At 41.6% G+C, this 22,197-nt stretch overlaps 3 protein-coding genes across 4 annotated transcripts; all 3 read right to left on the bottom strand.

Moving 5' to 3' along the window:
• Positions 1-7,291: 7,291 nt before the first annotated feature.
• LOC127754967 (probable transcription factor RL9) lies at positions 7,292-9,707 on the bottom strand. The gene is made up of 5 exons (XM_052280577.1): positions 8,960-9,707; positions 8,605-8,681; positions 8,458-8,494; positions 8,222-8,372; positions 7,292-8,000 (listed from the first exon to the last, which is right to left on the bottom strand). Exons 1-5 carry the CDS (start codon positions 9,210-9,212, stop codon positions 7,553-7,555), a joined length of 966 nt encoding a protein of 321 aa, XP_052136537.1. The 5' UTR covers positions 9,213-9,707; the 3' UTR covers positions 7,292-7,552.
• A 3,118-nt stretch (positions 9,708-12,825) lies between these two features.
• LOC127754747 (uncharacterized) lies at positions 12,826-16,255 on the bottom strand. Its single transcript, XM_052280309.1, has 4 exons — positions 15,505-16,255; positions 14,387-14,869; positions 13,476-13,985; positions 12,826-13,393 (listed from the first exon to the last, which is right to left on the bottom strand). The coding sequence occupies exons 1-4, from the start codon at positions 15,991-15,993 to the stop codon at positions 13,313-13,315; spliced, it is 1,563 nt and encodes a 520-aa protein (XP_052136269.1). The 5' UTR covers positions 15,994-16,255; the 3' UTR covers positions 12,826-13,312.
• A 1,070-nt stretch (positions 16,256-17,325) lies between these two features.
• LOC127754748 (protein MALE DISCOVERER 2-like) lies at positions 17,326-21,449 on the bottom strand. Of its 2 annotated transcripts, none has more exons than XM_052280311.1 (9): positions 21,359-21,449; positions 20,723-20,887; positions 20,486-20,636; positions 20,292-20,391; positions 19,641-19,763; positions 18,834-19,105; positions 18,436-18,626; positions 18,204-18,336; positions 17,326-18,098 (listed from the first exon to the last, which is right to left on the bottom strand). In XM_052280311.1, exons 3-9 carry the CDS (start codon positions 20,580-20,582, stop codon positions 17,518-17,520), a joined length of 1,497 nt encoding a protein of 498 aa, XP_052136271.1. In that variant the 5' UTR covers positions 20,583-20,636; positions 20,723-20,887; positions 21,359-21,449; the 3' UTR covers positions 17,326-17,517. The 2 variants fall into 2 exon arrangements, with proteins under 2 accessions (XP_052136271.1, XP_052136270.1); XM_052280310.1 differs by lacking the exon at positions 21,359-21,449 and adding an exon at positions 21,089-21,343.
• Between the last annotated feature and the right edge of the window lie 748 nt (positions 21,450-22,197).

Raw genomic sequence — 22,197 nt, forward strand, 5'->3', positions numbered from 1 at the left:
TCTAGGTTCTGGGCAGTGTTCTCTCAATATCCATCTCATGGCGAAATCTCTTAGTGGGGGCGACAAAGGGACCATCAATGCGATGGTTACCCGCCCGAAGCTGAAGGATGACGCCGTATTGGATCTAGGGAACAAAGAGGTAGAGGATTCCAGGGCTCTGGTGAAAGCTGGGCAGGATCTGGTGGCAGCACCCCCGGCAGATGATCAAGCGGTGGATGTGGCAGTGCAATCTAGTTCAGGCGTCAACTTGGGTCCTGAAGCACATATGGAGGGTGCAGTTTTGGAGGAAGAAGAAGATGCAATTGAAGTGGAACTTGACGAGGAGGAAGTCAAGCGTGCAGGACAATGGACTATCCTAGCGAGATTCTAGTCGCTCAAATTCCCCAACCAGGTGGCCTTATTTGAGGACATGGGTAGAGCTTGGCGACTCAGAGCGGAGATGAGTTACAAATCTCTAAAGGACAATCTTTTCATCGTCACCTTTAATGCTGAGGGAGACCATAAGTTTGTTCTACAAGGCGGCCCTTGGATTCACAGAGGAGATGCTCTGATTGTAGCAGATTTCAATGGCCTTTTGAGTCCATCGATGGTCCCCTTGGAGTCAGTGCCAATTTGGGTAAGGATATATGATCTGCCCTTAGTAATGATGAACAAAGCTAGAGGTGAGCTGTATGGGAGTAAACTCGGCAAGGTCAGGGAAGTGGATGTGCAGCAAGATGGCAGCAACAAGCATGATTTCTTCCGCATTCGTGTTGATTTCCCGGTTAATCGTCCCCTGAAAAGACAGATTGCAATCAAAATCAAGATCAAAGGTGTTGAGGAAATCAGAAGGTTCAATCTTCGTTATGAGAGGGTGCCGCACTTCTGCTTCTTTTGTGGTTTCATTGGTCACTCAGATAAAGAGTGCGAGAAAAGATTAGCCAATGAGGCTCAACCACTCATGTTCTCTGCTGATCTACGTTGCTGTCCTCTTAAAGCTTTCGAACGGAAAATCAGCAAGGTTAAGGCAAATCAGAGTGCCGTGGTTCAGAGGAAGCTTGTGTTCAGAGGCGCAGGTAGTGCTAGCTCTTCTTCAGCGGGGAATAAATAGGGAGACTACTTCTACACTGACCCACCAACCAGAATCGATGCCTACGATGGTTTTGATTCAAGAGAAGAGGAAGGGGATGAGTTAGTTGATGCTCAACTTGCTGAAAAGGCTGGCTCGCTGCATATGTCTGACAGTACTTTGTCCCGTAAGAACCAAATAAATAAGTTTTCAGCTGGGGATGAGTCAGCATCACTTCCATCATTCGAGATAATCCCGGCCATTAGGAACCTGGGCACTCAACAGGAGTCTACTGAGGACGTGTCCAATGAGGCTACTATTAGCCCAATCAAGAGGAAAGGGTCTGATAATGCTCAACTGAAAATAATGGGCAAAGTGCAACAGGCTCTGTTGGAGTTTGATCAGAGTGAATCTCAGGGAGGATCGGGGCAAGGGAAGACAGGGGCCCCTGCTCGAGCCTCGAAGCGTTTCAAAAAGGATGAGAAGGCTGAGAACACAGCGGTGGATATGGAAGCAACCAGTCTCGGGGCTACTGGTAAACTGGCGAGACCTATGGCTGGGTCTCGCCAGGAGCAATGAATTGTTTAGCCTGGAACTGTCGTGGTATGGGCAACACTGCGACAGTTCGTGATATGTGCTCCTTAGTTACGGAGGCTGATGCCCGTTTGCTCTTCCTGTGTGAAACTAGGCAAAAGGTGGAAAAAGTGTGTCGTGTGCGTAGAAGATTGGGTCTTAAAGGTTTTGTGGGTGTCAGTAGTGATGGGATGAGTGGTGGTTTAGCGTTGTTTTGGCATGAATCTGTTTCCGTCGATGTCAGAGTTTTGAATAAAAATTTCATTGATGTGTATGTGCGCTTGTCTCCGGATGATCCCTTGTGGCATGTTACTTTTGTGTATGGTGAACCTCGGGTTGAAAATCGCCATCAGATATGGACTGCGCTTAGAAATATCAGCCAAACATCAAACCTTCCATGGCTGGTTATGGGAGATTTTAATGAGACTGTGGCAATTCGAGCACTTTTCAAGAACCCAGAGGAATGAGTCTCAAATGCAAGCCTTTCGGGATGTTCTTCAGGATTGTGAGTTGCACGACCTTGGTTTTCAAGGTGTGCCTCATACTTATGACAATAGGAGAGATGGATGGAACAATGTAAAGGTTAGATTGGATCGTGTTGTTGCCAATAATGGTTGGAGAGACATCTTTCCCTCCGCTCAAATTGTCCATCTTGTCTCACCTTGTTCTGACCATTGCCATGTGCTTCTCAAGCTTGTTTTAGTGGAATACAACCAGCCTAGACAGAAATGTCTGCACTACGAGATCCTATGGGAAAGAGAGCCTGACTCAGCACAGGTGATTAAAGATTCTTGGTCCAGTTCGGGTGAGAAATCAGACTTGGGGGACATAAATCGGTCTCTCGCAAAAGTCATGGCGGCTTTGCGTTCCTGGAGCAAAACAAAAGTGAAAAATGTGGATAGAGAACTTGCAAAGGCAAGGAAGAAGCTGGGGGACTTGATTGCTTCAGATGCTGATAATTCCCAAATTCGTTTTGCCACTGACCAAGTGAATGAACTGTTATACAAAGAGGAAATGCTTTGGCTTCAGCGGTCCAAAGTGAATTGGCTCAAGGAAGGAGATAAGAATACCAAATTTTTTCATAGTAGCGCGGTATGGAGAGCAAAAAAGAATAGAATCACAAAACTGAAAGATTTGCAGGGTACTGTGCACCGTACGGCAATAGCAATGGAATCAATGGCAACTGATTATTTCTAGGAGATGTTTGCTGCAGACCCGACCTTGAACCCTGAATCTATCAGCAGATTATTCCAAGCTAAGGTAACGGCTAAAATGAATGACCTGCTCTGTGCAGACTTCAAGGATGAAGAGATCGCTCAGGCTTTGTTCTAGATTGGACTGTTGAAAGCTCCGGGTCCTGACGGTTTCCCTACCCGCTTTTATCAACGAAATTGGGGGATCATTAAAGAGGACATCATCAGTGCAGTTAGTAAGTTCTTTCAGACTGGATGTATGCCGGAAGGAGTCAATAATACGGCTATAGTTCTAATTCCAAAAATTGAGCAACCTATGGAATTGAAGGACTTTCGGCCAATTAGCTTATGCAATGTTCTTTACAAAGTTGTCTCCAAGTGCCTGGTTAACAGGCTCAGACCGATACTCAATGAATTGGTATCAGAGGAACAGAGTGCTTTTGTCCGAGGCCGAATGATAACAGATAACGCGCTCCTAGCCTTTGAGTGTTTTCACTATATTCAGAAAAACAGGAAAGCTAACAAGGCAGCGTGTGCTTATAAACTCGATCTGTCCAAAGCTTATGACAGGGTGGATTGGCGTTTCCTTGAGATGGCAATGAATCGGTTGGGTTTCGCTCACCGCTGGGTTAACTAGATAATGACTTGCGTAACCACGGTGAGATATTCTGTTAAATTCAATGGAACTCTTCTACGATCATTTGCTCCCTCTCAAGGATTAAGACAGGGAGACCCCCTGTCGCGTTTTCTTTTCCTGTTCGTGGCAGATGGGTTATCTCTTTTGTTGAAGGAAAAGGTCCAACAAGGTTCTCTGACCGCCCTTAGTATCTGTCACAATGCGCCGGGCATATCACACCTTCTGTTTGCCGATGACACCCTTCTGTTCTTCAAAGCAAATCAGGCACAGGCAGCAACGGTGAAAGATGTTTTAAACACTTATGCGCAGGGAACGGGCTAGTTGATCACCCCAGCTAAATGCTCAATTTTGTGCGATGATGCTTCCCCCATCGAGATCACTGAGGTAATAAAACAGATTCTCCAGTTAGAAAAGAGCAACTTTGAAGATAAATATCTTGGTTTTCCCACCCCGGAAGGTAGAATGAACAAGGGGAGATTTCAGAGCCTATAGAGTAAAATCTGGAAGCGGCTGATCCAATGGGGTGAAAATTTTCTCTCTTCGGGTGGGAAGGAAGTTCTGGTTAAGGTTGTAATCCAGGCCATTCCAGTCTATGTAATGGGCTTATTTAAGCTCCCGGATTCTGTGTGTGACGACCTAACAAAGCTCACCAGGAATTTTTGGTGGGGCTCGGAGAATGGTAGAAGAAAGACTCACTGGAGAGCGTGGGAGTGCCTGACAAAACCAAAGTGTTGTGGTGGGCTAGGCTTCAGGGATTACAGATTGTTTAATCAAGCTCTTCTCGCTCGTCAGGCGTGGCGTCTGTTAGAGTTCCCTGATAGTCTGTGTGCAAGGGTGTTGAAGGCTAAATATTTTCCCAATGGATCCCTGATTGATACTACTTTTAGTTCCAATGTCTCCCCGACCTGGCGGGCTATCATCTATGGGTTGGAGTTACTAAAGAAGGGGATAATTTGGAGGGTCGGTAATGGTCAATCTATACGCATGTGGAGAGACCCTTGGATTCCTCGGGATCACTCGAGAAGACCAGTGACGATGAGAGGAAATTGCAGACTGAAATGGGTCTCTGATTTAATAGGGCAAGATGGTACCTGGGATGTTGCACAGATCAGGAGGTGCTTCCTGAACATAGACACTGAGTTAATCTTATCGATTTGTCTTTCTCCCCGCCAGGAAGAAGACTTTCTAGCTTGGCACCCTGACAAGTCTGGGCGGTTCTCAGTCCGGAGTGCTTATAATCTTGCCTGTAGGCTGACAAATACTGAAGGATCCTCAAGTTCCTCTGCTTTGCATTCCCGCAAATCCTGGGATTTAATTTGGAAGTGTAAGCTCCCACAGAAGATTAAAATCTTTGCCTGGAAAGTGGCCTCCAATTGTTTAGCTACCATGGACAACAAAAGGAAAAGGAAGTTGGTAAACTCTGATATCTGTATCATCTGCAACAGAGAGGTGGAGAATTCTGTACACGCTCTCTGCAAATGTCCCCGAGCCAGTGCCTTGTTGTCGGATATGGTACAGTCATGTAACTTGTCGCTTGATTTGGTGAATTTCCAATTCGGCAATTACTGGCTGTTTGATTGTTTGGAATATATACCAACCGAAGAACATGATATGTTTTTATTAACTCTCTGGCGAAACTGGTATGTGTGTAATGAAATCACACATAATAAGCCGCCTCCTCCGCTAGAAGTCTCCAAAAGATTCCTGGAAAGTTATATTGCTACTCTATTCCAAATCAGGGAATGCCCCCACGCTGATCTAGAAAAAGGTAAAACTGTTGTTAGCAGATCTGTTATAAGTGCACTTAGAAGAAGAGGACCAGATGGTCCTCCTGCTGCATCGACCCGTTTGCACTGGGAGAAGCCGAGGCTGGGCTGGATGAAACTTAATGTAGATGGCTCATTTGATGCTGATCGTGGGAAGGGAGGTATCAGTATGATTCTACGGGACAACAGTGGTAGTACAGTTTTTGCAGCATGTAAGTCCCTGGATAGCTGCAAGAATGCCCTGGAGGCAGAAATCCGAGCTTGCATGGAGGGATTGATTTTGGCCCTGCAGTGGACTATGTGCCCTATCTTGATTGAAACAGATTGTGTTTCGCTAGTCAATCTTCTGAAGGAAGGGAATAGGGATCTGTCTGAATTAGCTAATTTAGTCCAGGAGATTAAACGCCTGTTGTCAGAGTGTAGGGAAGTGTTGGTTACCAAGATCCATCGTAGCCAAAACGGCAAAACGGTGTTAGCCACCTTTTAGCTAATAGGGCTAGGGCCGATTCAATTTCTGGGCTTTGGCCGAAAGGAAGTTGTAATTTCATTTCATAGCTAGTCTGTGAGGACGTTTTGAATGAGTAATACACTTTTTTCCCGAAAAAAAAAATAGTCAATCCAATACCGAACCAATAAACTGTCAGACAGTTAATTTCAGATGCACTCCTTGCAAAAAAAAAAAATCAGATGCACGTACTAAGATCATAATAAGATATTCCTATATCGTATTCAAATATCAATATATAGCATGTTCTCTCTCTAGAAAAAAAATAAACTCAATATAATAGAAGGGCTGTTCCTGGATCCCCGACGACATGATGGAGTCTTGATCAACACTGCGCCGAGAAGGGCATAAGGACTAAGACCCTGTTTGATTCAGCTTAGAATTATTATAATTTAGATTATTACAAGCAACTAACATCTTATTCTATGTTGGTTTATTACAAGGGACTAGCTAGGGAGTTGTCGACAGTTTTTGAGGTCCAAAACTTTCAAATTTTTTGACTACAGAATTTGTCATCAATGGTTATAAGGGAACAATCCACACTAGTACAAACCATGAATTTTAGTGTCCAAGCTAATTGAACAACAAGAAATTGGCCTACATGTAGAAGGGAAAAAAACTTTCAAATTCAAAAGTAATATGCGCTCCTAAAAAAATTGCAAATCATAATTTTATACAATGTAACTACCCTATAACTATCATGTAACTACTCTGTAACTAAGATGTAAGTGCTATGTAACTAGGGTGTAAGTGTTATGTAACTCCTCTATAACTAAGATGTAAGTGATATATAACTAGGGTGTAAGTGATATATAATAAAAAAGAGTTATTGCTAATTAGAAGGTGCATGGCTTAGCTTAACGTGTGCATCATGTTCGATGACTGCCTTGCCCATGCGAATTTTTTTTTATTCTGGCTGTATATGTTGCACGAATCCTAGAGCGCATCTAATGGCTAGAAAATCGAAAGTTTTCCAAACAAAAAAACTGTCAACTGTTTTTTTAGCAAAACCGTTATTATAATCCAGCTTATAGTAATCTGGCTCAATAATTTAGATTACAATAATCTTATGCTAAAATAAACGGGCCCTAATATAATTAGGAAGATAACTTGATCTATAACTATCGGGCTGAGGTCCTCTTATATTGATGGAGGACTCTGTCCAAGTAAGAACCGCGAGTGACGTTCCCCTTAAGGTTCCTGTTCCTCTTAGGCCCATGACACATAATCAAGGTGACTTATAGGTATGGTGCTGAATAGAATTAAACCAAAATAAAATAGCAGATAGTTGGGAGAGCTATATGTAGATCTGTATTACTCTTTAAAATTTGTACTAGATCAATCATACATTAAAATTGCATGCCTTAGTAACAAACGACATCAACTCCTTAGGGAAAGGCTGTGTGCCTACGGGCAGAGGCCGGAGATGTAACCCATTTCCATTATCTAAAAAAAACTCCTTAGGGAAAACGTAACATAAACCACAATTACTGAATCAGTAGATAGATTAATCGGGATATCAGCTAGATTAATTAATCAAAATATATGAAGGATAATGAACAACCGAAATGCATAATAAATATTTATCTTCCTCTAGATACATGCATAAAAGGACAAGTACCACAAAATATCACCACAGTGTAGTCATATGGTGAGATGAAGAGTACTTGTCCCTGCTGCATGAGTTTTCTTCCCTAATTTGATTTATCATCCACAATAACATATGATATCTAGCTACTATAGCTAGCTAGTGATATATCACCAGGCCAGTACAGCAATATAGTACTGGTAGGACTAGTGATGGTGCATCTTTCAACAGGGGAGACATGATCAGAACAAAGAAAGAGAGAGCCCAGTAGCACAACTCTCTGCTTCTTCATCAGCACCAATAGCAACAGTAGCATGATCATGATCTTCCTCTTGTTTCCTCCAGCTGCATTCTCTCTTCCTCTTCTCGCCCCGCGGACAGATATCGAGTGAGAGATCCAGATTAAGAGGGCCTTCTTGATGGTTACTACCCTCACTGCAGATCATCTCTTTCAGAACTGGTCTTTGATGGTTCATGATATTATCATCTGGAGATGAAGAAGAGCCTTGGACAAAATCTGGATGGTTGCTGGTATTAGCTCTAGCTACATACCTAGCACTTGATCTGCGGAAAGGAGCTTCAGCTTCAGCTGCTGGTGGGTAATAGGGTTTTGATCCAACAAGCAGGTGATGGCCTGCAGGGAGCCAGTATGATCCATGACATCTCCATGGGGACCATGAATTGCCAAACCTATATATGTAAATATATATAGTCCATTATTAGTGATCGACGTCAATAATTAGTCAGAACAAGTTATAATTAATTATCTACTGTAGGAGTTCAGAAGAGACCGAGAGACTTCAATTATGCATCCCAGAGTGTGCTACATGCCAGACAAGAAACTAACTAAAGGTGTCTGAAATTGAATGGAATTTGTTTGCGAGCAAGAGTTGCATGGATCTAACAACTACCTGGACTGGAAGATGGTACCGGAGCCAGCAGTGATAGAGCGATGATGGAGAGCAGGCAGGGAAAGATGGCCAAGGTTGTACGCTTGTCCCCCATGACCACCACCTTGCATTGGCAGATGATCATCTGATCTCCATGAGTCACCACCTATCACTGTATATATGCACATATCATCTAGTATTAATTAGTTATACATAAACTAAAATCGATCTGTTCCATATATGTATATGTGACATACCCTGGCCGGACTCATCGATCTTCTTGCTCCTATACATCTGAAATCGAAGATAGGGAAAACATATGGATTATATTAATTCTAGGAAATTAAGAGAAATACAGATACTACTTCTACTGAGGATAAGAAAGAAACAAGTTTGTTAGGTACCTGGAGATGGCTCTTGACATGGCCTATGCTAAGCCCTCTAACATTCATCAGCTGAAGAACGAGCTTAGGAGTTGCGCCTGCATACATATATTAATTAGTTACATATAGATAGAAAAGTGAATAATGAAATTATATATAGCATCAGGATCATATATATCGCGAGCTAGATCAATGGGTAGATTAAATAGATATGCTTATATAGGGAGGATCATTAGGATCATCTTGATGTAATTAACTGAGTCTAAATAAAGCTTCCATTATCTAAAAAATAGGGAGGATCATATCAGACTGAACCGAAGATGATGAAATGAAGCTTTCTATATAGGTAGGAATAGGAATATATAGGATGGCTTACGATCTTGGCCGCCGAGCCTGTCGACGGCGCGGACGAAGGAGAGGTGGAGCTCCGGCGTCCAGCGGAGGCGAGGGTTCTTGGAGCGGACGTAGGGGCGCACCGACGACGACGACGACGTGCGCCGCCTGCTCTCCCCGGATCCCTCCTCCTCCGTAGTACTGCTCGTCGTCGAGCTCCCGTAGTTGTTGGCCGCCGCCGCCGGTGCACCGCCGCCGCCGTCCTCCTCCTCCTCCTCCTTGCCTGCACTTCCCATATATAGCGATCGAGACAAAGCTAGATAGGGAAATTAAGGAAGGATCACCGGCCGGCCAACTCTCTATAGCTTTAGCAAGCTTAGCTTGATGATGAACACGAGTCGTCTTGTTGCTGCTGATGCGGCTGCATCTGCATGATATCGCCGGCCACTGATATGATGTCAAAAGAGGCTATAGGAGAAGCCAAAAGCTGAAGCTGGAGCTGAGGTCACCATTCAATTCTATCTATCTACCTAGCTACACCCCATATATATGTCCAGATGCATATATATTGCTGCCTTTTTGGAAGGGATTGGGCTAAGCATGCATGCTCATATACAAGTAACTACTAACAAGCTACTCTAGTACTAGTAATTAAGGTAGCTAGCTAGGTAATTAAAGGCAGCAGGTGGATTCATGCGTGAGGAGGAGAAGCAGGTAAATATCTAATTAAGATCCAGGGACAGACAATCTTCCAAGAAGTAGCTACTCCAGTTTGGAATTGGTTGGAACTTACTCGATCCAAAGTCTTTGATAGGTTTCTCTGAGTCTTACTTGTAGAATTTTCATCGATTTCTAACTTGTTAATTTCCTTTTTGTCTCTTAGCTAGTATAGTAAGAGCAGTGGACTAAAAGGATCGACCCAGTGTGAAAACGAGAGATGGAGAAAAGAGTCCAAGAGACAAAATTCAGATGAAGTATGAAGAGGTCCGGGTCTTTGACTAGCTCCTTGCACTACATGCCATTTTGTTTCTATGCTTGTCTATGTGAACGCACGAGTTTTTAGTAATACTTCTATGTAAGAGGATGTACGTGTCAATTGTCCTCCCATCCTGATAGACTCACGTAATTTATTTTGTCTACACATTGTACCAATTTTTATTTTAAAAAAAATATTACTCCTAAAATAAAACAATTTTTAGAAGGTGACACATGCATTAAGAAGGACTAGAAAAACTTATTTGCCTTCTCCAGATAGTTGAGGTATATGCTCGGATTATAATAGAGCAAGAGGATATTAGCATAATATAATAGTTAAGTAGCAAAAGTTACTTTTTATATATCCTAGGTTGCTACATCAACAATAAAATTTGAACTATCAAACTTATTATTATTTTAGGACGGAGGGTGTAGCATGTAAAGTATGTGTGCTTGTTTCAATTCTAATATCATTAATATACCAACGGGTATTACTCCAGGACACCTCATCAGTATCGGTTCGTAAGGATCATCTATATATCTTTTTTTTAACCAAGTATAATTTTACCAGTAGTGAGGATTGAGGGGGTCATTAGGACGGGATGAAGATAGAAACCCCCCCCCCCCCCCCCCCATCAGTGTTTGGTACTCCCTCCGTTTCGAAATGTTTGACACCGTTGACTTTTCGCACATGTTTGACCGTTCGTCTTATTCAAAAAATTTTATGAAATATGTAAAATTATATGCCTACATAAAAATATATTTAACAATAAATCAAATGATAGGAAAAGAATTAATAATTACTTAAATTTTTTGAATAAGACGAATGGTCAAACATGTGCTAAAAAGTCAACGGCGTCAAACATTTCGAAACGGAGAGAGTATTATTTAACTGGTCCTGATAGGGCATCACACATTTTAGCCGGTTCCGTGGTAGTGATCAAGTATATATGAAGGTTTAAGAATTAGTTGGAATTTCGTAGAAAGTCGATGAAAACATAAAGGTTGCAAAGATAATTTAAGGAATGAGTCATATGTATGGACTGAAGAAAGGGAAGATCATGGTGGTTGGCAAAAAGTTGAATGCCTTTTTCTAGCCTTTTGCTTTCCTCTCTTCCTGGCCCCATTGTTCAGCTGGTATTTCCTGCAGGATGCATATATACATCAATACATGTATAACACGTCAGTATATCTCATCATGTACAGTTACTCTGATGGAGTATATTGCTGTTGCTGATGTGTACTAGTGTTATTTTTCAGTTGAGTAATATGCCAAGCCAAGCTTGTGAAAATCTTCATTGTTTCTTTTTAAAAAATAATCATGTACCCAAAGGTTTTTATAAATATGTTCCTTTACATTTTTATATATCCTTTTTGGGATACAGGTGTTTTCAGTAGAATTCCCAGTGATGCAATATTGAAGTGGAGGAATCTTGCAGAATAGGTACAATTGGGATTTCCATTAGTACGAAAGCATTACTACAATCCCTCAATCCCTGTATGTGTGTATTAGCATACGGATAACCCTGATGAGTCTAATGGACACTTAAATTAAAGTGCATGTACTCTCAACTTCAGAAGATGTTAAATGTAGAGGTGAGGTCCATCATTGGACTACTCAGAAGACATCTTAACTAAACTTTTGAACGTATGAATGTAATTAAACCAGTAGCACTTTATCTTTTAGGTACATTTTGTACAACATTAATTAATTCTCCCTATTGACCAGCTAACCTGTTTTTCTTTGATACAAAAGAAAGAGAGAAAACCGGTATATCATTGTTGAATTGTTGCCTGGTGGCATGCTTGTTCTCTGAAAACTTCATGAAGCATATAAGCATACAACATAGGTTTGATATATCACCGTTTCAAAAATAAGGAACTAATAAAGATCAGCTGGCATGATGATTACTGAACAGAGAGATTGGAGAGCCATGGATCAGTTACATCAGTACCATAGCAATGCATATTATTTGCCCTTTTCTCATTATTATTCCAATTTGGTACAATGCAAGTTCTTCCAGCTGGTGACTCTGGTTTCAAAGCAAAAGAGATCTAGCTTTTTCAAAATCTACATAAACACCTTCTTTTTCTTTATCATTCCATTTCAAAGCTTAACTAACCACCATTTGTGAGGCAAGATTAACTAACTCACTTTCCTAATCAGAGAACACGAATGCTAATCATCATGGAGACCAATTGGAAGATAGGAAAAGGATCAAGTTTAATTGCCATAATAAATAGCATTTCACTGTATGAGGAGATCAGTTAATTATGATCACAGCAATAAGAAATCAGCTGGAGTTGTACTGGGAATTAGCTAGGCCTTGTTGACTAACAGAAACAGTACTAGCATGAGCTTATATATTTGCAAGGCCGTTCCGTTCTTAGTTTGTACTATGACTCAACCAACTAATTACCACCTAGCTGATTGCTGCGTGCCGATTAGTTCAAGAATTAGAGCGATACAAGCAGTGGTGAGGAAATAAAACATGTCAGCTGTTCCAATGCAGCATGCATCTGCATGTGAGAAATCTAGACAAGAGAATAATAAGAGAAAAAGAAAGGAGCACACACATTTGTCATATCAGTCCGGCAAGTTCACCAACCTTTTGAATAGCTGAATAACAGAATTTGGTGGTTTGTCAAACATAGTGGCTGGTTGCCTTACCTGCACCTGCAGAAAAACGTTGCTGCTCTTCTTCAGCACCTGACATGTATTAGACATGTCACCATCCTCTTAGAAATCGGAATGTCTCCAATCTCCCCAACTGCTTGATCGACGAGGTCACGGCATTAGTCACTGAATCAAATTCAGTATAAGCTATGATACTTTTTATGCCTCTACATATGCTCTTCTGTCTGAGAAAAGCAGTATTCTTGCCATGCATAGGGCATAGAATTGTTCCAGGATTCCAGAATAGTTGAAAACAGTTAAACACGTTTCCATTATGTATTCCAAACAAGAGGTCTTCACAGGGTGCACTGTATAGTGTTTCTTTGATGAAATTGCAGTGTAAAATCTTACATGTTGGGACTCACATTAGAACATGTGGGTCTTTTTAACAAAATTCCAACAATGTACAATACTATATGTCGTAGCTTGCACAGTCGATGTTTTTCACCACAGCTGTTCTATTGACAATCATACTTGAACAGAATTATCATGTGACTGTCACTTCCACTAGCATGGAGAAAAGCATTGCAAACTGATGCTCCTCACGACTTTCATTTCCATTTTGATTGTAAACTTTACAGGTGTCAATATCACATCATAGGCCAGGACAAGAATTCATCACCCACAGTTTCTGGGCCCTTTTTTCTGGAGAGATTAATTGTGGAGGAAGAAAAAGACCCAAAGCTGAGGGTCATAGTGAGGGGAAAAGGAAAATACAGCTATTAATCTTGTGGCAGAAAGAAATTAGGGCGAAGAAAAGTTCAACTGTATCCCCGCCTTCCCGAGGTCATAATCAAACTGTTTTAGGATGTGGCAGTAATTCACCTGGGCAAGAGGGGAAAAAATTCATTCAGTAACAAAATAATTTAATTTCATCAGTTACTTTAGAGGGATGTCAAAGACAAACCTCTATGCGAAATAATCTTGTTGGCACAACTACACCAAATCCTGCAGAACTCCTGAATGTTTGTAGAAACTCAGCAAGAGGGAATTTCCTGAGATCAGGCTCTGTTAGTTTGGCAAGATTTCCAGCTGAGACAAATGCATGGCCATGGATTCCCAGCTCCCTGAGCGGCTTCAGAGGTATATCAAATGACAGATCAGCAAAGGCTGTGACCGCAATGTCACCTCCCCGTGCACTTAGCTCAGGAGAAGTGGAAGCAACATTTTCAGAATTCTCTGGGGTACTGCTTTGCAAGTCTGTCCCCAGCCCTCTTTTCTTGAAACCTAATAGTGATGATGGTCCACCCAAGCGGCACATAAGAGACCTATTGCCACCCAAGTAGAACTGCTCTGAAAGTGGCAATATAGAGCCCGTCGATCCCCTTGCCAATGGGTGGATGATCCCAGCAGCCACTCCAGCATTAAGGGCGCCATTCAACACACCCAGCGGTAAAGCCACTCGAAGATCAAGTTCCTGATATAATGTGAATAAAATGAGTGATGCCAGTGAAAAAAGAACAATATGATTCCTGCTAGTTCTAGTAATTTAGGCTTGAATCAGATCAGTTGTTTAATATAAAAAAAAAAAATCAGATGTCGAGCACATTAGATATTACAAACAGGGATACCAAGTTGTGCCATTCAAAGGCGAAGTAGTGCAGAGGCTAAAAAGAAAGGGAAATGCCACAAAAGAATTTGGAATGCTTGAACAAAACATTTAATTCCAGAAGTCTTTGGTACTTTAATGACATGATTCATATCACACATGAAGAATAAACTGCTTTTAACAGGCAAAAACTATGGAGCAAGTCATGTGATTTCCCCTTTCAAGGAAGTGGCAGATATAGAACACAAAGGTAAAGTTGTTCAATATACCTGTCTAATGTAACGTGCATCTTTGCTCTCTGGTGCAAGGCCTCCAACTTGAGAAGAAAATAGATAAGCATATCCTCGCGTCGGTCGAATTCTTGAATCTCTCTGGTCAACCTTGTATGCATATTTAATAGAGGACAAAAGGCTATGCCCTAACTGCCCCCTTATGGAATTGGATGACATCAGTGCTCGGTCTGTTATAGTTCGCCATGACAGATTGTAAGCGAGGTTATGGTTCATGGTGGAGAGCAAACCAACAGAAACACCCATCATGTGTTCTCTGAGTGAGGACTTCAACCAGTCCTCAGAGAGAAATGATATTCGAGCTACCAGTGGAGTAGGTATTGCTCCAATTCTTGGTATTGCCACTCCAGTACTTAGCTCCACTGTCTGATCTAATCCAAGATCACCGGATGCATCCCATGTCTCACAATATCCAAATAGGTTCTTCAACTTCACTGAACCTTGAACCGAACATGATCTAGTCTGCAATAAATTCAAAAGGAATTATATGGATGACACAAGAAGATTTGAAAAGCAATTGAAATAATGCAGCAGATATTAGCCATCATGGCATTCTACTCCCAGCAAAGTAGGTTATGAAACTTGATTCATGGTTCACTAGTAAAATTGCAGTAGAAAAAACAAAGAAACTGCAGTGGACGAGTTGTTCTTTATACTCCAAGGAATCAAAGCAGTGTAATTGAAGCAAATAGTATAACCATATGCGCATTTTAGTAGTCCTTAAAGAGAGCTGTGTGGTTTCCACCAAAAAGCAACATAGACACATTGAATTTTATCGAAACAAATCGCATTCATTAACTAAGAGATGGGCTTAAACTTTCCCTATTCATGTCCATCATCAAAGTCATGGTACCAGCATAACAAATTAACACCTGTTGTCTGCTGAGATCAAAATTATGGTACAACATTGCCTCATTTCCATGTGAAAAAAGAACACTTCTTTTCGTTGGAATTGGCTAGGTTGACTCTTGTTCCTAATGCGAAGCAAGATTGTTTGGTCTAATCTTTTTAGTAACTCAAGCAAAGTAAGTAATCATGTCAACATGGATGTTCAATTTTATACTAGAAAGGAGAGATTTTCAGTAGGAAGCGCATACCCCTTTGTTAGCGAAGATGCCGAGTTCGCCGGCGGCGCGGCCACGAGCCTCGGCGACGTCAACAAGGACGATGACGGCAGCGTTACCGGGGATCCCTGGCGGCGCGGCGTCGAGGGTGATGGACACGGTGTCGAAGGCGCCGAGGCGACGGATCCGATCGGCGGCGGCGGCTGCAGCGCGCACGAGGTCTCTGACGGTGGCGGCACGCGGCAGGTCCGAGCCGACCGCCGCCTCCACCGCGGCGCGGCGCGTGCGGCAGCAGCCCCGGATCTCCACATCGTGCACCCGGATCCGGACCTCCTCCGCGGTGAGGCGGCGCAGGACGGACTGGAGGCGAGCCTCGTCGGACGGGGACGGGGAGGGTTCTTGGTCATCATCGTCCTCCTTGTCTTCGTCATCGAGGTCGTCGTCGTCTTGGAAGTCGTCGTCATCATCCTCTTGCAGGTCGGGGTAATCTTGGACGGAAGCGGGAGAGGATGCGGTGGCCATTGGATGATCGGAAGGGGATCTCAACTGAATTGGGAGACGAAGAAGACGACTCTACTCACTCAAACTCAAGGATGCCTTCACAAGCAACGATTAACACTATCAACTTCCTTTTTTGGGGTAAAATTAAATTTATGCAGAGATTGATGCAATTCAGGAGTTTCACAAGTTTCTTTTTTTAAAGAACAACAAATGCATGCTAGAATATGTGAAAAATTGCTACGATTTATATGGTATAGAGGTAATGCCTTTGATACTTTTTTTTTTTGGCCAATATGCAAAAGATTTGAGTATCATTATATTAAACTGAAGGGAAATGTTTACCACAAACATGAGAAGAAAAGAAACACAATTAAGAAATATATATCTCGCCACATGAGTTGGTGAGCACAATAGAACGGCAACAACTTTTTTTTAAAAGAAACACAGGGGAGGGCCCCCCGTTGTTAGATAAACTTTATTAAAGAAATAAAAAAAGATTACAACATCCTAATCCAGTTAAGAATTACTACATCTTTATCACTTTCATTAAGAAACTAGGGAAGGAGACTTATTCTAAAAAAATATAGCCATTCCTTTGCTTCTAAATATTCCAAGCTCCCAACAAAAAAATTTCCATGAAGCAACAATTCTGAAAAGTGCACTTAGTCTGCAATAGCATATGATCAAAGGACAAAGAAGTGTCCCAAATTATGCCCAAAGAGTTCTAGTAGCTCACCGAAAAGGAGCAAAGAAAGAACATATGCAAGAGATCCTCCACTGATTGAGAAGAATAAAGAACACATAGTAGGTCGCAGTTTGGAGGAGTATAGTGCTTATGATCCAGCATATACTTTGTATTCAATCTATTCATTAGAAGCAGCCATCCAAAGACAACAACTTACTAAGCTTATATTTCGGTTGATCTTCATAACGTTGCCTTAAATGCTGGGATACATCGCCTACCACTGAAATAATAATTAGTTGTAAATGCGAACACTCATGTCAAATCTAGAATTTAAATCCAGGTGGCTGGTTCCAACATAACCAGTTGAGTTACGCTCACTTTCTCGTTGCCTTGATATATAAGAGAACACAAGCAATAGGTATCTTATTATAAAAACCATGCCTTACATTGTCACATGCATGCTCTAAATTATAATCCAAAATTACGTTTACATTGTGTCATTATCTACTTAAATAACTTCACTAACATGTTTATTGGTACTAATAAGTTACTCCCTCCAGTTTTTTTTACAAGATATTGGCTAGTTCAATTTTATACTAGCTAGCGTCATACATATAATATAGTATATAGTACTTCAAATACACACAACACAAAGACAAGATTACATATGGGTTAAATGCTATTTATTTCCTTTTTTTTTCTCACCTTTACAAACCTGCAAACTCATTTCTGCAAAGAAAAAAAAATGAAAATATGTTGCAGAGTATTCCTAATTGCCTACTATGATACAAGAAAAAAGAAAACACACACTGAATTTCAGTTTCAGGCTTTCACACTGATTTTGAGGCCTTAACTGAATTTCAGGCGGTTTCGGAGGAGGCGATCTCAAGCTCCGCCCACCACAGGGGCTTCTCCCTCGGCGCCGCCTGCTCCGGCGACAACTCGGCGATGCCCCTCACCAGCCTCGCCACCTCGCCCATGCTTATCGCTCTCTTCCCCGCCTCCGGCCTCCTCACGCACTGCCGCACCACGTCGCACAGCGCCGCCACATCTTTCTCCGGCGCGGCAGACGACGACCTCACCAGCGTCCGGTCAGCCATGGCGCTGAGTGGCCTCTTGCCGTCCAGGTAGCTGGACGCCCACAGCACCAGGAGCCGGTCGTCCTCGGAGAATGGCCGCCGCCCGGAGATCACCTCCAGAACCAGTATCCCGAACTTGTACACCACGCTTTCTTGGTCGTCCTGCTTGTTGATGTCATCCTTCCAGAATTCGATGTCGGCGATCTTGGCTGCGTTGTCCTCGGTGAGGTAGATGGATGATGAGCTCAAATTTGTTGGGAGAAGAGGAGGAGGATCTAGCTGGCTCATGTGCTCCAGGCAGTAGGCTACTCCCATTATGATTCGTAGCCGTGTTTTCCAGTCCAGATGTTCTGCTTCTCTGACTGCAAAACCAAATGTATACATACAACAATTGCCGGTTACAGTTCGTTTGTTCTTCAGATTAGTCAAGATTGCAGCACACAAGAAATCATTATTAGGAGGCTTACTATGCAAATGCTCAAAGAGGGAACCACATGGAGCATACTCGAACACCATCATCCTGGTGAATGGCTCATCGCATGCGCAGTAACCAATCAGGTTCATGAAGTTCTTATGGTTCACTCTGGATAGCACCGAGATCTGAAACAAGAACAGTAAGTATTATAGTACTCTGCAATTCTCCATTGAGAGAAGGAGTAGTAGCTCTGTATGCTTTACATCATTACAATAAATGAGTACCTTGTTCCTGAATTGCTCCTCAGACCGAGCAGACCATTGTTGTGCAGAGTTAAGTGAAGTGGACAGAACAGCTATTTCAACTCCACTTGACAGAGTTCCCTTATACAATGTGCATTCAGGTAAAGTGCCGATCACATTGACAAAACCCTCGCATGCCGCCTCCAGCTCTGTCCTCTCAAGAGAAGGCACACCTGCACACAAAGGTAAAACATACTTAGTATACTGAATATCAGTAAAATGCATCAGGCACTCTCTGGTTTGATGTATCATGGATTTGTGACTTCTGTAGTTTTACTATTGCAGAAAACAAATTTCTACAGAAACTGATAAGTTTATTTAACCATGAAATAGTCTTAACTTCTGCATTGGTAAGATGATGATGGAACAGAAAAACCAACCTGTTACAAATGCCTTCTTTAGCTGTCCACTCAGCCCTGTAGCCCATGGCATGACAGTATTATCCTTCTTTCTACGGGAGAAGAATACATACATGGCAGTAGCTACTGCTGCAATGAAAAGGACTCCAGCAACAGTCAATGCGTAAATAGCCCAACGAGGTACCAGGTGTGATGCTGATGGAGGTGACTGCTTTTTGTGGTGTTTTTGTGTTTGATTAGAAATCAGCTGCCTAGCTTGCAGAAGTTGCCTTGGAGTGGCATTGTGAACAGTTCTACACCAAATAATGGACACAATATGTTAGGAAAAAAGGCGCTTGGAAAATTGATTCACCAAACGTCTAGTACATTTGCAAATTAAATTCGAGATCCTATACCTCTGCCTTTTGTTATATTGGTACACATTTTGTGGATTTTATCACATGAAAAGCATATGCAAGGCCAATTGATGGCTTATCATCTCAATTTCTAGGAATATTTATGGACATTAGATATAGTGCTATTATCAATGCACAAAATTTAAAATAAAAGCAACTTATATAAAATAGAAAGAGAAAATAGAAAAGGTCATAAGGAGTGAACTGAGCTCAAAAATAATTTGAGGGGTTAGGTTATCTGCTGAAATACTTTATTTCTTTTAGAGAAATACTGAAGTGGACTTATCCTTTTATTAATCCAGTAATTTAATAACTGTTTTAAAATTTTGAGTCGTTCTTTTTTTTCTCATTGTAGTATGACGCAAAATCTCGTAGAGTTATCCAATCAAGAAACTATAAACGTTTCATAGCCACAAAAATAAAGAACCCTCACTTTGCTAAACATTTTCTGCAATGTTCAAATCCTCCAGTACCATCAGCTACAGACTCCGAAATTGTGCCAAGCTCTTTCAACTCGGATGGAGTTTCACTGGAAAACATTTTCTCTTTGAGTAATCTGCAAAGATCATCATGGTGGTTAAGGTTACATAGTACAGCAGAAAGACTAAAGCTCCACTGAAAGGCTGTCATTCATTGTAAAGCATCCTATATGTACAATGCAACTGACCTAAATTACTTCTAAAGTATCTTGAATAACTGTTAACAGGAAGTGCAGTGATCTATAAATCTTGGTGTACTGCTAAATGTGATGTAAGTAGGACATCAAGAAGTTTACCCTTTGAAAAATAGTTTGTAAATATGTAATGTGACCATGTGAGATGCACTTGATAGTGCAGTGGGAAGGGGTATGTGGTTTCAACTTCGTGATCCTGTGTTCAATCCTCAACACGCTCACAATTTCTTCTTAAAAAAGTTTGGAGGGATGTCTCTCCCTCCAAATCTCCTTTTTTTTTTGTAAATATTCATGAAATACATGTTCGGACATGGGGATTTGGATTCAAATCCTCCCTGAAAACTCCCTCATACCAAATATGGTTTCAGTTTAGTGGAAGAGGAAAGATTGGATGAAAGCATAATAACTTACAAGTTGAGCACTCTGCCAATCACCTTCCCTTCTCCCCGATTTGACAAAGAATCAGTTGATTTGTCTCGCTCGCTCTCGCTATATCTCAAGAGAGCTCTCCCTGAAGCACAAAACTTAAATATGTTTAGGTTGAAATCTAAATCCACTTGGGCCTCCTTTCAATTCAATCTTTAGCAATCAAAAGAACATCTCACCTTCTTCACTGCAGGGAGCACAGGACCCAAATCTCGCAGAGACAAGAAAGAAGGAGAACACTATGAAGTAGACCACTCTAATGGTCCATGCCTCCATTTCTGATTTTCTGTCCCAATCTGAATTTTTAGGAAGAGTTGGAACCTCTTCTCTCTTCAGCAGAATATCAAGGGTAAGTAACAAAAGCGCGGTGATTATGGAAGAACACTGCAAGGAGGGGAAATGATTCGAAATTTTACCTGTGAGGTGTGTGGAGGTGGGGCTAGTTAGCCAGAAAGCTAAAATCATGTTTTGGATTGTGAAAGCACACATGAACATGATTGATGATTCCACAGCACCTCAAGAAAGGTATCACCGTGTAAAGAAGCATCGTCTCGTCTCCCCTCAAAGATTGAATTCTTGCTCTTAAGAATAACAAAAGGAAATGGCAGAAAGAAATGGTAAATAAGTGAAACAAGAGAGTAAAGCAGGACGCTGCAAAGAGTGGAATCAAGTGAGGAAGCAGGGAACCGGACACAATCATAAATCTGTTCTGCAAGGACCAAAAATGTACAGTAGTTACAAAGGAAATGGACAAGAAAGAAGAGCCAAGGAAGGAAAGATACCTGTAAAGAAAGGAATCCAATCCACTCTACGCGTACTAGGAGTAACTAACTTACTGGACCTCTTGGCTGGTATGTAGTTGGAAAGAGAGAAGCCAGAGAATTCTCAAAAAAAAAATAAAAAAAGAAGCCAGAGGAGCACACAAAGTCTTGAGCTTCCAGAGAGGAGGAGAGTCGGCAGTGGCTAAGTCTTGAGGAATAATCGAAATGTTCTCTGGAGACAGTGGCAAAGAAAGAAAACTTGCAGGCAGCTAGGATTTTCGAGAACCTCACCTGTAAAGCTTTCCACGCCACGAGTCTTGATAAGGTAACAAAACACGCGGAATATCGTTGTCTACTTTTGTGAAATCGGAGCCGAATGTCTGCCCTTCTGTAGTTACCCCTGCCTGCCAGGTATTATACTAGTCTAGTGTATGCAGGTATATATGGCAGTGGCAGATTTTGTTTTAAACCTTATGGCGTGCAGAAAATGAACTTTCTGAGTGGGGCTTGGGCACTTACTACTTCTGCTTTAGTAAAAGTTTACTTGAGTGCGTTTATGTCGGATATTTTAATTATCCGGCAGTTCGCAGCTGATGGTGTCTTTCTATATATCTTGGCCATACATATGGCATGCTTCCTACTAACCAGCCATTATATATCGACAAAAAGATGTACTTGTCGTAGTAGAAGTAGCCGTTGCAGTTGTTGTATAGTAAATATTGTAGCAAACAGTTCCAACTCTTCAAGTTTTTGTTAATTCAAAGTTTTTTTTCTTTTCAAGATGGGCATCCTTCTTACTACTTTTTTATGTGGAATAATTCTCACCAACAAAAGTTTGTGGAAGCTTTCACACTTGAACATTTCTCAAAATTTGCACAAGGCGTGCGTTAGTAGGTCAAGCCTGCCTCCCACAGGTTATATTCGTTGATACAAAACAAAAGGTGGTAGAGAAGAGCTTCACAAGTTGCATTGCACACCTCACACACCTTATACAGCTGATTAAATCAAAGCAGAGATTGACAAGGCACCTACTTTGATGCGACTGAGGCAGATTAACCATCTTATTGTGTTTAGTGATTAGCTACTTCTTGTGCTTCTATTGGCATGTTTATGTTTGAGTCGATCGTCAA

Source organism: Oryza glaberrima, chromosome 11 (assembly GCF_000147395.1).
Source record: "Oryza glaberrima chromosome 11, OglaRS2, whole genome shotgun sequence".
Taxonomy (NCBI): Eukaryota; Viridiplantae; Streptophyta; class Magnoliopsida; order Poales; family Poaceae; genus Oryza; species Oryza glaberrima.